Source organism: Polypterus senegalus, chromosome 17 (assembly GCF_016835505.1).
Source record: "Polypterus senegalus isolate Bchr_013 chromosome 17, ASM1683550v1, whole genome shotgun sequence".
In the NCBI taxonomy this organism is placed as follows: Eukaryota; Metazoa; Chordata; class Cladistia; order Polypteriformes; family Polypteridae; genus Polypterus; species Polypterus senegalus.
In genome coordinates, this window is record NC_053170.1 from 25,384,204 (window position 1) to 25,401,796 (window position 17,593).

At 37.8% G+C, this 17,593-nt stretch overlaps 1 protein-coding gene across 5 annotated transcripts in view; it reads left to right on the forward strand.

Moving 5' to 3' along the window:
• tcea3 (transcription elongation factor A (SII), 3) overlaps positions 1–14,947 on the forward strand; it is a 55,577-nt gene extending 40,630 nt beyond the window's left edge. For 4 of the 5 annotated variants that reach the window (XM_039739414.1, XM_039739416.1, XM_039739418.1 and 1 more), the window contains 5 exons: positions 1,217–1,273; positions 2,296–2,450; positions 5,769–5,915; positions 9,568–9,639; positions 12,963–14,947. In XM_039739414.1, the coding sequence (XP_039595348.1) occupies positions 1,217–1,273; positions 2,296–2,450; positions 5,769–5,915; positions 9,568–9,639; positions 12,963–12,971 (440 nt within the window). In that variant the 3' untranslated portion in view covers positions 12,972–14,947. Of the gene's footprint in view, positions 1–1,216; positions 1,279–2,295; positions 2,451–5,768; positions 5,916–9,567; positions 9,640–12,962 lie in introns of all 5 variants that reach the window. The other variant, XM_039739415.1, reaches the window with a different exon arrangement.
• Positions 14,948–17,593: the final 2,646 nt, after the last annotated feature.

Here is a 17,593-nt window from a genome sequence, read left to right on the forward strand (position 1 = left end):
GAGGGACCCTTAGCGTCTGTTCCACAGCGATTAAAGGGCACAAAAACGTGCAGTAGGCAAAATTATGTTACATGACTAAAAAGCTTAAGAACCAATGTTCCAGAGAGTAGAATGGTTGATTTCCATTTATGTAGAGATATTTTTAAATTCCTTCCCGGACTCATAATCATCATTAAACTTCTTTCTGAAGGCTTCAGAGAGCTCATTCAAACTAGGAATGCTTATAAGACACATTTCAGCAAACCATACTACATGTCTGAGGTTTAAATATGACAGTCTTCCTAATGACGTGCTAATCATTCGCACCGCATCTGGTGCACCTGTTTCTAATTATAGGTATTTGGGGTACTGATAAATGTAGGAGCGCAATTACTATTTCCATATGTAAAATTTGCATTCAGTTTATTTAAATTATACTATAGACTACAAAATATAAATGTGTTATATTATGCTATGTTTGCCTAAAGATTCTTTTAAATGAAGATCAGATCTTGATATCTCCACATGTACTGAAGAAAAAAAAACATTTCACAGGGTGTGTTTACTTTTCATATGACTATCTATCTATCTATCTATCTATCTATCTATCTATCTATCTATCTATCTATCTATCTATCTATCTATCTATCTATCTATCTATCAAATAGTGCCTTTAATATCTATCTATCTATTTACGGAAAATTTTAAATTGTTCAGCGAAATGTGGGGGACACGACAGGTACTGTGTGCTGTGGAGGGACATGAACTGGTGCTCAACTGGGAATGAAAAGTATTGGTGGGCATCAACAACATGTTCTTATTATTGTGTGAAGTAGGAGGAGTGTAAAGGGAGAGTAGTGGTGGTCTTTGTGTTATATTGAATTGTTAACTTTTTGATTTTCTTATTTATGTGCAGAGTAGGAGGAATGTAAAGAGGAAGTAGTGGTAGTCTGATATACAGTATCTATCTATCTATCTATCTATCTATCTATCTATCTATCTATCTATCTATCTATCTATCAAATAGTGTCTTTCATATCTATCTATCTATCTATCTATCTATCTATCTATCTATCTATCTATCTATCTATCTATCTATCTAAACAAATATTGGATATAAAAACTAGAATTATCTGTTTATTTATCTCTCTATCTTCCTCCACAAATCCATAATTTCACATTAATTACTTGGATAGTCTTTCTTTTATTAAGCCATTGTTTTCTTTTTTCTTACCAGATACCTACAAGGAATATGGAAGCAATTGTGATTCTATGGCATCTGAAATTGAAGATTATATCCTTTCTGATTTGGCCAATGTTACTGGCACATACTTCAGCTTCTGTGACCTTGAACTGGAATAGTTCAATTGTAAATAAATTCATCAGGAAAAAAAAAAGAAAATGAAAAAAACAGGTGTAGCTGTGTGTATCCAAAGTTACCAAAGTTCTGCAGCTTTTAGTTTGTTTCATAGGCAGTTTCAAGCTGCAGTGTGACACGTGATCAAATAATTCCACAGACAAAATGTTGTCATTTTAAAAGTCAAAACAGGTCACGAAGAAATAGAGAAATATTTGATTTAGCAAAGAAATGAAAAGTTCTTTTAGAAAGTTCTGTTAAAGGCTTATAAATGAATTTCTCTAAGTTTGGCCATACAGTCGTACATGAGGCACTTTAGACACGGTCAGAAAACTGAATTCCAATCTCCTTCTTGCAAACATATCTAACAGTCCATGCTAGCAGTAAGACTACAGTATATCCTAACAGGCCTAAGTAACACTCTGCTCTACAGACATAGCTAAGAAAGTTCTATCTCATTTTAACTTACAGGGGTAAAAGGCAATACCATATTCTAGGAAGCTATAAGAAACTAATGTTATATAGGAATCAAGTGAACACTATACGAATTTAACATCAAACATAAACTTTCTAAGATTGGCTCTTACAAAAGAGAAACTGTCCTTTTCCCCTGATATAAATGCTTGTTCTTTTATTTTATTAATTAAATCTTGCCACATTTAAAAAAAAAAAGTTTTAAACAGTTTCTTTAAAAATTTGGCCCATCCAATCACAATTTTTTCCTTAGTGGAGTAGTTCAGTTCCAAATTAATTCATAGAGCAATGTAGTGATGTTCCTTGAAAGGGAATCCTTTCAAAGTGTGTTGTTTCTAGAAGTCACCAGAGGCAATAATCCAAATGTCCAGTTGCTCGATCTTGATGCCTTTAAATAGTATTAAAAATCTGTCTAATATCTGATTGCCTATTCGTCCTTTGAAATTATTTTTATTGGCTGATTGGCCTTCCTTAACCAAACTTACATATCTACCAGGAAATTAAAGCAATTGACATGAAGTATAAGAATCGAGTCAGAAGTCGGATCAGCAATTTGAAGGACGCCAAGAACCCAAATTTACGTAGGAATGTGCTTAGTGGAGCCATTGAGCTCAGCAAGTTTGCCAACATGACAGCTGAGGTGAGACATAGAAAAGCTTTGATATCCTTCAACATGAATGTAAACCTTGATCTACCTCTTTCCCAAAATATCCTAAATAAAAATGCACCCTTCCTTTAAAATCAGACAGCTTACTAAAGATTACCAGTTAAGGAAACATGACTGTCAAAAGAATGTGTCGTCCCGGGTGGCCTGTTTAAATTCAGCATGATCAGCAGCTTCGATATGCAGGAGAGTGGAGTTCCTCTCATAGAATGGAGTCTCTCTCTGTCTGTCCGACGTCCCTTCTCCCTCTGATATATCTTCTCGTCTCATGTTATGTCATAAAGCCACATGGGCTTCTGGACGTCATGATGTTACACACAAAAGATTGGTTAGCTGTTCTGCTGATCGACAGCTCTGCTGGAAAGCTTAGATACTTGGTGCATTATCTGTGCTGCTGTCTCCTGCTTCTTTCACTGGTAGGTTGTATACTGTCTGGACTTTCTAAAATAAGATTACATACTTAAAAAAAATTAAAGAAAGTTTGCATAGATTTAGATAAAATTCAACAGCATTACTCTGTATAACACAATCCCAAAGAGAGCATTTATAGGTCATCACAGTCCATCTGAGAAAGCACTTGTATCCGAGGCAGCTTGCAGTTTGATTTTTTAATATAGTGCCTGCCATTCCAAAATGATGATTTTTATCCCACTAGGACACCATGTCTACATAGGGTTCCTCTAGCTATTCCAGTCCATACACCCCAGTGACGTGCATGTTAGGTTAATTAGCAATGCCAGCCTAGCCCTGTGTGTAGGTCTGTGCGTAGTACATGAACCTTGCAGTGGATTATCTTCTTGTCCAAGTATGTTTCATGCCTTGGGCCCGGTGCTACTAAGAAAAGTTGTCCATGACTCTGAATTGGATTGAATGTTGTCTGAATATGCTCCATTTACATTTTCAACTAGTAATACAGTAATCCCTCCACGATCGCGGGGGTTGCGTTCCAGACCCCCCCGCGATAGGTGAAAATCCGCGAAGTAGAAACCATATGTTTGTATGGTTGTTTTTAAATATTTTAAGCCCTTATAAACTCTCCCACCCTGTTAACATTATTAGAGCCCTCTAGACATGAAATAACACCCTTTAGTCAAAAGTTTAAACTGTGCTCCATGACAAGACAGAGATGACAGTTCTTTCTCACAATTAAAAGAATGCAAACATATCTTCTCTTCAAAGGAGCGCCGTCAGGAGCAGAGAATGTCAGAGAGAGAGAGAGAGAGAGAGAGAAAAGCAAACAATCAAAAAATCAATACGTGCTGTTGGGCTTTTAAGTATGCCGAAGCACCGCGATAAAGCAGCCGCAAAGAAGGGAGCAATGTGAAGGTAGTCCTTCAGCATTTTTTAGAGTAGCCTCCGTATCTTCTAAACAAACAGCCTTTGTGCAAACAGCCCCTCTGCTCACACCCCCTCCGTCAGGCGCAGAGAATGTCAGAGAGAGACCGAGAAAAGCAAACAATCCGCTCGGTATGGGGGGGAAAGCACATCGTATATCATTGAGGAGTTTTAGTTAATACGTAATACATGCTCTGATTGGGTAGCTTCTAAGCCATCCGCCAATAGCGTCCCTTGTATGAAATCAACTGGGCAAACAAACTGAGGAAGCATGTACTTTAAATTAAAAGACCCATTGTCCGCAGAAATCCGTGAACCAGCGAAAAATCCGTGATATATATATAGATATGCTTACATTTAAAATCCGTGATGGAGTGAAGCCGCGAAAGTCGAAGCGCGATATAGCGAGGGATTACTGTAATCACACCAAAACTTTCCTGGCTACATTACTAAAACTGAGCAAGTATCAAGAACTCCTGCCACATCACTCCAAGAGACTGGGTTACAATGTTGGCCTGATCAACATCAGTGTGGAGTTTGCTTAGTCTCCCCCATGTTTTACATGGGATTTGCATAAATGTTCTGATTTTTCTCCAAAATCCCAAAGATTTGTGAGTAATTTATGTGTAGTGTTGATCGGCGAAATTCATGAAAGCGTTTCTCGCAATAAATATGCTGTGTTCACCGGAGACCTCGTTTACCGAATATTTTCCTAGGAAATTTGTCATGCGGCTGGTTTAGGCAAACGTTTTTTCCAAGCACTCCATGATGCTTTGCAAGGCCAGGGTGACATCACAGAATGAACAAGGGGAAAAAAAAAGACTTGGATCTTTTCTTCTCCCTATCCACTGACTTGTGTTTTTCAATCACCTTTTTACGGAGTTGAATGGAGTTTTCTTTTGTTTTCCATATGTAGATTAGGCCGCCACAAGTTGAACCTTCCACGTTTAGATGCATTTATACTACAATCAGTTGAAACCCTAGACAGGTGGTCTCCTCTGATCTAAGTCTGTGACTTTAAAAAACGTCTTTAAAAAAAGACTTTAAAAAGACTAGTCAATACTTATGCCATCAATAATTTTGTTTTTAACATTTGTTTGCAGGGATCTGTTTTCATTTTGACATTAAAGAGATTTTTTTGTGTTGGTCAGTGTCAAAAAAAGTCAAATTAATTCCATTGTGGTTCAATGTTGTGTAACAATAAAATATGAAAACATCCAAGGAGGTGAATACTTTATATAGGCACTGTATATTGTGATATTTTCCATACAATCACAAATTTCTCTATCTTTTCGTTAATTGTAATTTTTTATTGTATCAGTAGCATCCTTAGAAATGGAATTTTAAATGTGTTGGTAGAATTAGAAGAAATCTTCTATGTAATAACAGGGTAAGATCTGTGTGCGTATCCAGTAACTCAGAGAAACCTGATTGGTCAGTTTGGCTTCGGTGACACAATCGAAACAGGAAGTGCAAGTGTGAGACACACAAGGAGGAATAAAGACGTACAAAGCATGCTGAGAGTCACCTTTAAATACGGGAAGTATAAAAGTGGACAGAAGGCAAACAAGATGCCTTGAAATGACAGAATTTGAAAAGGAGGCTTTATGGGAAAGCGCTCAAGAAAGGGAGTATGGATCAAGATAAGTTCAGGCACACAATGATGCAGTGGAACGGACCTGAAGGTACATGTAGGGCAAGAGATACACATTTTTAAAAATGTATTCTCTTACCTTTCTTTAACTAATCTGGCTAATCAGAGGATAACACACCAACATGTGTCAGATCTTTCCTGCTCTTGAATCTTGAGTTGAATTTCCCTTTTCTCACTGCATAGCAAAACCTAAAATACTGTGACATAACATTTTCAAACCTGCTTAATACAGACATCTCTTTGGAGTTCTGTTTATTTGCGGAAGTGTTTAGTTTACATCCATTGTGGGTTGCTGTTCTTCACAGGAAATGGCCAGTGATGAGATGAAGAATCTCCGTAACATGCTGACCCAAGAAGCAATTCGAGAGCATCAGATGGCCAAAACGGGTGGAACGGCCACTGACCTTTTCCAGTGTGCCAAATGCAAGAAGAAAAACTGTACATATAATCAGGTGAGTCCCTTTGGAAGAGTTTGGCCTCTTTAGTGCAAATGTCTTGGGGGATAATGACGATTTTAAAGCAGGTGGGATCTTAAAAGATGTTGATCAGGTACAATCAAATGACCCATGTATGATTCATGACGTTATTGGCATTGTCTGTTTGAATATATAGATTTTTTTATTTATTAATTTTATTTCACGAAAAAAATAATATTGTATACCAGGGGTGTCGAACTCCAGTCCTGGAGGGCCGCAGTAACTGCAGGTTTTCATTCTAACCCTTTTCCTAATCAGTGACCAGTTTTCACTGCTAATTAACTTCTTTTTCCTTCATCTTAATAGCCCTGTTTTTAAGGATTCAGTCCTCTAAATTGATTAATTTTCTCCTTTAAATGGCAGCCAAACAGAAATGAGACATGAAATGAGCCGACAGATGACCGGGTAAATGGAGGCATTAAACTCCAACCAGTTTCACTTCAACCAGTTTCACTCCAATCAGTTTCTTAATGAAAAGCCAATTTTTGCTGGTAATTAAAGCCGTTATTTAATTCCATAGCTTGATGCTGCTCGCATTCCACCACAGCAGACATTTCCAAAACTGTGGATGTTCTGTTTTTTCTAAGAACATCGTCAAAATGTTTTGGTGACCTGAGCAGATTAACCTTACTGAGACCTTCACCTTTCTTTATTTTCAGATACTGTGGTTAGCTGGTTACACGGCAGCTTGTTTTGCGTCTCATAATCGTTAGGCTGCTAATTAAGGGAAAATGAGCAACTAGGAGGTCCAAGTTAAGTTAATTAAAACTAAGGTGAAAGAAGTTAATTAGCACCAAAAACTGGTCACTAATTAAGAAGAAGATTAGAATGAAAACCTGTAGCCACTGTGGCCCTCCAGGACTGGAGTTCGACACCCATATTGTATACAATCAAGGCAAACTTGTACAATAAATGAGTTTATAGTCAAACTAGACAAATAAAATCAGAAAATTAGAAAAAGAAAGCAGGAACAAATAAAAAGACAAAGCCTAACAAAACAGCATTTAGCCCCAACCCAAGAGAAAAGAGGACAGCCAAGAGAATGGGCAAAAATAATCCATCCATCCATCCATCCATCCATTATCCAACCCGCTATATCCTAACTACAGGGTCACGAGGGTCTGCTGGAGCCAATCCCAGCCAACACAGGGCGCAAGGCAGGAAACAAACCCCGGGCAGGGCGCCAGCCCACCACAGGGCACAAACACACACACACACATACCAAGCACACACTAGGGACGATTTAGGATCGCCAATGCACCTAACCAGCATGTCTTTGGACTGCGGGAGCAAACCGATGGAAACCCATGCAGACACGGGGAGAACATGCAAACTCCACGCAGGGAGGACCTGGGAAGCGAACCCGGGTCTCCTAACTGTGAGGTAGCAGCGCTACCCACTGGGCAAAAATAATCAGAAAACAAAAAATCTGGACGTGAGCATAAGCAGGTTTTGCAACGCTGGAACCAAATTACCTGAACTATTCTATAACATGTCAGTAATTATTTCCACTGTGATACTAATCTTTCTGATCATAAAATAAGTCATTATGATAGCAATTGATTAGAAGAATTCATCATTAATTGCATAATTACGGTACTTGAGGGTTCCTCTAGAGTGCCTCTGTCTTTTGTACGATTTGACTCAAAAACTAATCAGCACATCGTCATCTCATAACAGGCTTAAGTTTCTCATAACAGGTATTTTTCCGTCATGCCGTTTTAGCTCAAGGAATTGTGACACACAGACACACACACACAGACAGACACACGCCCATCCTTGATGTTTTCTATATCAGGGGACCCTAAAACTTCTGGATCTGTTGAAAACCGGAGATCAAAATTTTTGATAAATCTAAAGCTTTCGCTCCTCCCCCATAGACTATGGGTTATTATGGGGGAGGGCATAAAGCAAAGAAAAAAAATGTTCTTTTCCCCTGATATTACTGCTTTTTCTATCATTTTCTTAATTAAATCTTGCCATATTTTAAGAAGATTTGTAAGTTATTCTAAAAATTTGGCTGACTGAATCTCTTTTCAATTGAAAACTGTTCTTTACTTGTTAAGTGAGTCTTAGCATTTAGGCCTCTGAGGTGGAAGAATACATTATTTTCTCTTTAGATCATGATTGAGACCATTCACATTCCATCTTACAAAGTTCAGTGTTTTGTCAGAGAGATACTGCTTCTGAATGTTTGAGGATATTTTGTAGTCTTAAGTAAAAGTAGTGTTGTTTCATAATTATCAATGTAGTAATGTGGCATGGTGGTGCAGTGGTTAGCAATGCCATCTCATAGCATCCTGCATTTGAATCTTTGTCTCCAGAAATGCTGTATGGAGTTTGCATGTGTTTTTCTCAGGTACTCCAGTTTCCCTTGTATATCACCAATGATGTGTGTGTGTGTGTGTGTGTTAGGCTAATTGTCGATGGTGAATTGGCATCTTATGAGAGTGAGCGCATGTGATGGGTTGGTACCTTATTCAGTAGTGTTTCCTGCCAGGATAGACCCCCGTCATACTCAGCAAGACTGAGCTTTTTTGAAAATGTACGCATGTATACATTTGGCAGATGACCCAAGCACAATATCTCTCCATTTGTTCTCTGCTACCTCCTGGCCAGTATTATATGTTGCTGGAGCCCAGCAGCACCAAATAGCTTAAGGCAGGAGCCAGCCATGCATAGGATGCCAAAAAGGTACACATGAACATAAACTTGTAAATTGATGATGAGTGAAATAGCCAAGTTTTGTTTCAAATGCATTTTTAGTAACATTGACACTAAACGTCATTTTATATGTGACTTCACAATCACAAAACACAACTCAGCTCAAAGGAACGTTTGGGGTTTTGCAATATTGCCCCCCAAAAGCTCATTCAAACTTTTGCTTTTACATTCATGTTTTCTGCAGCTGCCAAAAAATCTGAATGCAGAAATGTCAGGTTTCCAGGAAAAAGAATAAACCACTGGAGTCATTTCTAGTCACGAGCAGTCAGTGTGTTGGGCCGTGTGATTGGAGTTGTGCCCCTTTGCCAGTTATGATGGCAGTCATGGTGATTGCAGTCTAAAAGATGCACAGAAAGCAGAGAGATATTGAGAAAATTCCTCTGTGGCAGTTGGAGTGTGCATGTGCTCAGCCTCATCTGCAGGGAACAGGAAACACGACAGAGCAGTTGTTAGGGAATGGCAAGGAGCGGGTATTAGTGCTATGCATGTTCCACAACAAAAATACACTAATGTGCACAATGCCACATCTTTGTGTAGGAAATATGCTGATATGGAAGTGGGAACATGAAATCTAATTGATATTACCATTTTGCTACAGGATTACGCAGCTGAAGAAGTCTTGTATACTCGTACATCTGTGTGTGTTTTGGCTGATTTATTTTTTGACTTTTGTGTCTAGTTCAGTACCCTGAGCCACCTAACAATGCAAAGAGTGCTACATAAATGAAATATTATTACAGATTTTTTTCATGGCCAGACCCATTAACCTTAGCCATTTGCCCGAATTTTTACCTTTGAATGTGGCAATAACATAAAGCTTAATGTGATGAAGAGCTCTGGATTTTTGAATGACTACAGATAGTGACGGATGACCTCATTTTCTTTTTTCTGTTCCTATAAATAGGTGCAGACCCGCAGTGCTGATGAGCCAATGACCACCTTTGTACTCTGCAACGAGTGTGGGAACCGCTGGAAGGTATGTCAGTTAGACTGTACAGTAGTTTTGAGATACTGGGAGCCAGAAAATTTTCAGATTCACAAGTGACATCACCAATTGCCACTCTGGCTGGAATGAATGTCCTTTAAGAACTGCAGACAAATTCTATGGTGCTTCCTGTGTGATATGCCTGTTTGCATACCAAGGTTATTATAGTTAATGAAAACTAAAATCAAAACTGAAACTATTATTAAAAAAACATTTTCATAAACTGAAATAAAATAATTAACAAAACCGAAATGAAAAACTAAAACTAAACGAAACTATTAAAGTAGATGGAAAGACTAACTGAAATAAAATAATAATTTACTAAAAAATAATTTTAGATTTCATTTTCGAATGACTGCGTTGGGCTGGCACCCTGCCCAGGGTTTGTTTCCTGCCTTGCGCCCTGTGTTGGCTGGGATTGGCTCCAGCAGACCCCCGTGACCCTGTAGTTAGGATATAGCGGGTTGGATAATGGATGGATGGATTTTTGAATTAATATTCTTGCCGTTACTTTTTAACACTTTTAACTTTTAACTCTAAAACTGAAAGTCATCCACCATGAGTCGTCCGCACATATTTATCCAGTGATTTTCATGGTCACACCCGTCAGTACACAGTAGATTCTGTTTTCTAATTTTTTATATCTTTTCAGGCCTGCAGGTGGCAAAATTGTGTCTATAAATTGTTTGTACCTGAGATGGAATCAGAGATCAATATGGCTGGTTGAAAAAAAAAGCCCAACATTTGACATTTTTGAATGCAATGTTGAAGGCATTCATTATAAGCACATTGTCGTTGGAGCAGGATATTGTTCTGTTCAGTTATAGTTTCAGCTAGAACACTAGGGGGAGTTTTTAAAAAATGTGTTACCTGTTAAAAGGATAGCAAAGGAGTCTTGAATAAAAGAATGTTCTTCTTGATTGAAGATCAGTGAGTGCCTGTCGTAAAATAAAGAAGTTAACGTTCCATGGCTGGCTAATTATTTTACCCTGCTCTGGTCACAACAGATATGTTGTTTGCTGTAGACATTTAGAGTAAAAAACCTCACACCTTAAAATTCACCTAAATTTCATTACAAATTGGCCCATTCTAGGCAATTAAAGCAAAAGAAAAAAAAAGTGCCAACAGTCAGCTCAGATTTGTTCAGCACAAATAATGTAGAAAATATTTAAAAAAATGGAAAATTGTGTAAAATTGTTCATATTCGGTATCTGGTTTTGATTATGGTTGTTTTTATCAGACAAAACCAAAACTAAATAGTAAACTGTGTCAAGTAGTGTAGTAAGCTTCCACTGACATTAAACTCATATTATACCCAAACCCATTAAGTGTACAGTTCTGTGTCATTGTGTCAAAAACTAAACTCCATAGTAGCTCTTTAACCATACCATAATTACTAAAACTAAAACTGAAACTAATATATATAAAAATAGAATAGAAATATCTTTGTAAAATAAAAACTAAATTAAAACTACAAATACACAATGAAGGAAAACTAAAACTAAACTGAATTTCCAAGTAAGGTCAGAAAAAATATAGAAATAAAAACTAATATAAAAAGGCAAAACTATAATAACCTTGTTGCATACTCAGCCCAATGATAAGCATCTAGGAAGTTCCTGAAAAAGCCCACCATAATATTGCAGGGTGAATTTCTTATAGTTATACAATACTGATGTTAAAAGATTTAAAATCCACTGCCCCTTCACTTTTGACGAGTTCTGTTGTATTACAGCCTTGTGTTAAAATGATGTAAATTTTTTTTCCCTCATCAAGCAACATTCAATACCTGAGAATGACCAAGCAAAAAACGGAATTTGAGGATTGCTTGCTCATTTATTAAAAATAAAAAGCTGAAATATTCCACTGTCAAAGGCCTTCAAACCCTTTGCTCAATGCATAGATGAAAGATCTTTGGCAGCCACTCGGGCCTCCTTGGGTATGACAAGCCTCGCACACCTAGATTTGGGGATTTTCTAGCCATTCTTCTGTACAGATCCCCTCAAGCTCTGTTGGATGAAGGCCATCAGTAAACAGCTATTTTCAGGTCTCTCCAGAAATGTGCAATTGTGTTCAAGTCTGGGCACTGGCCGGACAACTCAAGAACATTCCCAGTGTTGACACTAAGCCACTCCTGTGTTGTCTTTACTTTGTGCTTAGTGTCATTGATCTGTTGGAAGGTGAACCATTAGCCCAGTTGGAGGTCCAGAGTGTTCTGGAGCAGATTTTCATTAATGATATCGCTGTACTCTACTTCATTCTAGTCTCCAAGTCTCTGTCGCTGAAAAACAACCCCATAGCATGATGCTTCCACCATCATGCTTCAGTGTTGGAATGGTATTAATCAAGTGATAAGCAGTGCCTGGTTTTCTCCAGACATGAAGCTTTCATCAGACTAGAGAATCATGTTTATCTCAGTCTGAGAGCTCTTTAAGTGTCTTTTTGTAAACTGCTAAGCTTTCAGGTTTTGTTTGCACATTCTGCTATAAAGCCCAGATTAGTGGAATGGTGAAGAGGAGGCTATTCTTCTGGAAACTCTTCCCATCTCGACATAGCTTTTCCGCAGCTCACCAGAGTGACCTTTGGGTTCTTGGCCACCTGTCTTACCATGGTCTTTCTCCCATGATTGCTCCAGCTCTTAGAAGAGTCTTAGTGGTTCCAAATGTCTTCCACTTAAGAATTCTGGAGGCTTCTGTACTGCTGGGAACCTTTGATGTGGCAGTAATTTTTTAGTAGCCTTCTCCAGATCTGTGTGGGACACAATCCCATATTTAAGCTTTACAGACAATTCCTTCAACCTCGTGGCTTCATTTTTGCTCAGCTGTGGGACCTTCTGTGGACAGGTGTGTGCCTGTTCCCTGATCAGGTCCAATCTATTGCATTGAGTGCAGGTGGACTCCAGACAAGGTGTTGAAACATCTCAACAACGCTCAATGTAATCGGAGATGCACTAAAGTCAATTTCATGTGTCATAGCAAAGGGTTTGAATACTTGTGTCAATGTGATTTTTCAATTGTCTTATTTTTTTTAATAAATTTACTAAATCATCTAACATCCTGTTTTTCACTTTGTCATTCTGGGGTATTGAATATTGCTTGATGAAGGGATAAAATGAATTTAACTGACTTTAAAACAAGGCTCCAACATAACAAAATACAACAAAGTAAAGGGGTCTGCACACTTTCTGAATGCACTGTTCAGTATATCTGTATATCCATTTATAACGTACAGTATGTTGAATCCTGAAAAATTGAAAGTAGTCTTTCATGTAGTTGGTACAATGATGGTGAAGGCCTTCTCTGTTTTCATTTCAGTTTTGCTAAGAAGAAACTGAAGGCTGGATCCCAGTGAATCATTTCAGAACAAAATACTTCCAGTATCACTTTTATATAAAAAGAATTGAAAGAAAAAAGAAGTTTTAATTTATACTTGTTATTTTGTTTCCTTTTTCTAAAACAAAGGAGAGCTTTCGTAACACTGCCACTTTCAGTTCAATGTTTTCAATATAATGAAAAAGAAAAAAAATTTTTAGCCAGCATTTTTATAGTTTAAATTTCATATTCAAATTGTATCTGACAGTAATGGTTTGATAAATTTAGATTTTAAATCTTAATAAAGTTGAAAAGATAAAAGTAATGGAGGAAGAAAGTAAAGTGTACAGTAGAGTTCTCTCAGAACAGGTTGATCTTTTTGTGCCGAGCCTCCTTTGGCCCCATAGTGCCCCCTGCACATGTTGTTCAGGACCCTAACAGCAGCCCTGCTTGTGTGTTCAAGGTAATTGTCAAAATGAATGATGTACGATTTAATTTTTAATTTTTGTGTTAATAGCAACAGTACTTTTTCACATTTTGGTATTTTTATTTTCTTAGCTTTAACATCTGATGACTATTTTAGACATTCTACCCAAAAATGGAAATTGTGTATGTGTACTTAGAGATTTCTGGAATACAGGGGCTTATGTGTGCATTTTGAGTACTAAAGTGTGAAGAGAACAGGTGGGATTTGCATGTAAATACTGAAATAGTCCATGGACAATGAATGAATAATTAAACAGAAAGTCTTACAAACCAATGCAGTTTAAATACAAATATTCAAGAAAGAAAAGGATGAATCTCTTCTTTTTAATACTTAATGCTCACAATAAACACTTAAATGAGATTTGCGTCTGGAAATACCGTCTATAGTCATCATATTGGTAAGAATGCAAGGCGGCTGTACACGTTAGCTCTGGTGCTCATGTCAGATGATGCTTGGGTTGGAATCCCAGAATCTCAGTTCTCTCCTTGTCATCCAGGCTCCACCCACAGGCCCATGATGTGCAGGTTAATCCTATATTGCCCCAAATTAGTGTGTTTACCCTATTAATGGGCTGGCACACTGTGCTCAGTTGGTTTCTGACTTGTGTCAGATGCTTCTAGGACACAATTCTGTACTCCAAGACCATAATTTGAAAAAGTGGGGTTAGAAAAATCATAATGTGAAGAAACTTGAACATTTTTTTATGAGAAGTAACTAAAAATGTATAGCAATGTAGTTCTTAGTGTGTATCAAGTAAACTTTCATTTTCCAAAGTTCGATTGGTAACTCGCACGGTGTCTGTGTGGACTTTACACATTCTGCCTGTGTCCATTAGAGTGTTCTACCTGCAACATCCCAAGGACAGGATTAGGTTATCTGGTGTCGGGGGCAGGTCTCCATCAGGACTTTCTGGGTGAATGCCCAGGGCTTAGTCTCCATGCACTAAGTGCAAGAGTGGCAAACTACCAGGTGTCCACATGCTACTTTGTTAAAAGTATGATCAGCTCTCTGTTAAGGAGCTATGTTACTTAGACGCCTGAGGGGATCTTGTGCTGCATTCGACTAAAACTCTGAGCTCGGAATTTCTGATCTCTGACTTGAAAGATGGAGAGAAAATGTGCCCCAAACTTGGAAGTCCTATCTGCAAGATCGGGCCTGGTCTCTCAAGTTGGCCTGAATTCAGATTATAACGTCAGTCTAAAATGGCGACATACACCTTGATCAGCAAGTATAGTAAAAAGATTAATTTGTTTATTAGAAGAATTTTCTTTAAATGATTCACCTCAATTTATAATACTGAATATTGAGAGGGTAAGCCTTAACTTTACCAGAACGAGAAATAACAAACAATCCGATGTTAGCTTGATACACACTCGCTACTGTTCATACATTGCATTCAATGGTTGCTTTGTGCTGTTTTTTAACTGTAGCTTCTAAGCAGAAATAGTGCAATTCATCATGGCCAAGACAATAAAAATCTTTTTTTTTAGACATGACAACATACTTTTTGCAACTGTCTTGCTCATCAGTTTGTTGTTAGAAATATTAGTTAATGTTGATTGCTGAAACACCAGCTTCATGGGGGCATCCATGTTTAATTTCTCACTTGGTTAGCACAAACACACAGAAAGTGCAATTGGGACCTTCAGTTTCTCAGGTCCGCCATATGATGAATGCATTGTTAACCCGGACTTGTCTTCTGTCTTTAAAGGAACAATCCAGCAAAAAATTATATATTGTTAAAAAAAATGTTTAATCTCATTTTTGCAGAGAAATTACTTATTCAATATTAACACTCAACAGAGACCTGTGGTAATCATTTCTGGACAACAGCAAATGATGTGAAAAATGTCAATGGAAAACTGAAAAACTCTGAAATCTGTTCATATGGTCAATACATGCAAAATGTGTGGATTGTTTCTAAAATATTATTAATATTTACTTCCTGAAAAAGAGGTGTTCATATTAAACAGGATAGATGTCTTTCCCATAATGCTGTGCAACTGAACTGAAGATCTGCCTGTCCCACTCATTCATTGGTCAGAAGTCCTGTATTTAATTCAAACATGATTTATAGAAGTCCCTTTAGCAGCAATAACAGCTTTGAGTTATTAGGATAAGTCTCTGCCAGCTTTGCTCACCTGGAAATTAGTCAGGTGATTCAGTTCTTACTGGGAGATTCTCTCAAGCTCTAATAGACTGGATTGGAAGTGTCTGCAAACTGTCATCTTCAGCTCTCTCAGCAGATGTTCTATGACATTTTAGTCTGGGCCACTTGACGACAGACTTGTCCCAAAGCCATTTCAGTGTCATCTTGCCTGTATGCTTTGGGTTGTTGTTGTGCTAAAAGATGAACCATCTCCGAAGTCTGCACTCTGGAGTAGCTTTTCTTCAATAACTTCCCTGTGTTTGGCTGAATTCATCATTCCCTCAGTTCTGACTAGTCTCCCTGTGCCTGGCACCGATAAACACCCCAATAGGATGATACTCTCACCACCATGCTTCACTGTAGGAATTGATTAGGCAGGAGATGAGCAGCATCTGATCTTCACCAGACATGGTGCTTAGAGTTTTACCCAAAGGGTTCAATTTTGTTTTCATCAGACCAGAGGATTTTTCTCGTTATGCTCTGAGAGTCCAAGCGGGCTGTCATATGTCTTTTTCTCAAGAATGGCTACTCTTTCATGAACCCCTGATTGATGAAGTGCTGCTGAGATGGTCATCCATCTGACAGGTTCTCACATCTCAGCAGAGGACTGCTGAAGCTCCGTTACAGTGACTGTGTCTATATAATCAATGGAGACATCAGCCTTAACATTTGCAATCCACCACACAATGCTCAAGTCTCTGTTTTGTGCCATTTAGTATGGGATTCATAAAAGCAGTGTTAATGTTTGTGATGAACCATCGGTTGGAATTTCAAATGGTCACCTCCCTGACTAAGGTCCTTTTTGCTTGATTATTCAGTTTGGCCAGACAGTTAACTTTTGGATAAGTCCTGATGGTTCCAAGCTTCTTCTATTCCACAATTATCATGGCCATAATGTTTCTGGAAATACTCAAAGCTTTAGAAATGTTTTTTCCCCATCATCTGAACCTCACCACAATTTGATCAAATGGGGCTACAGAGAGTTCCTTGGACTTCATGTCTCTGTTTTTGTATTGACATGCAGTGTGCATTGTGGGACCTTTTGTTCATGGGTGTATACTTTTCTAAATAACATCCAATCCATCAGATGTGCCATCGGTGGACTCCCATCAAGTTCTAAATACATCTCAAGGAGGCATCTGAATGCAATCTGGAGTGCCACAGCAAACGGCCTGAATACTTACAGGAATCAGAAAGTTCAGGTTTTCATTTTCCATAAATTTGCAGACCTTTTTAAAAGCATGTTATCACTTTGTAATTTTGGGAAATTGAATGAAGATTGATGGGTACAAATGGCAAAAGTTATCTATTAATTATTAAATCTACAACATAAGAGTGTGCAGAAAGTGAAAGGGTCTGAGTACTTTCTGAACCTATTGTATCTGTCTATCACATAGATAGATAGATAGATAGATAGATAGATAGATAGATATGAGACACTATGTAATACAGAAATAAATAGATATGAAAAACACTATGTAATACTGAAATAGATAGATGATAGATATATAGATTAATAGATAGATAGTGTTTTTCATATCTATCTATCTATCTATCTATCTATCTATCTATCTATCTATCTATCTATCTATCTATCTATCTATCCTGTTTATACATGTACAGTAATCTGTCATCATTCATAATGTGTTGCTTCTGAAGTACACAGAACCTGCCCCATATCCATCAATGTTTTCTCTTCATTCATCCATTTTCTGGACCTACTAAATCTCATTTTTGGCTCACAGGGAGGCACGGCCCGTCATTGTGGTGTTACTGCTGGAAATGTCTGAAGTTAAACAAACATGGACACAAGAAGAATGTTAAAATTCTGCAGAGGCAGTGTCTGAGCCTGGAATAATGGAATTAATGTCAGACTCATGGAGGTGTAAGGCAGCAGCACTATAAGTTTACTTAATGGGACAAATTCAAAACAGTTAAAAAAGTTGCTTTGATGGAACATTGTAAGGCAGACTTTAGAGCTCACATTGTCCAGCTTTC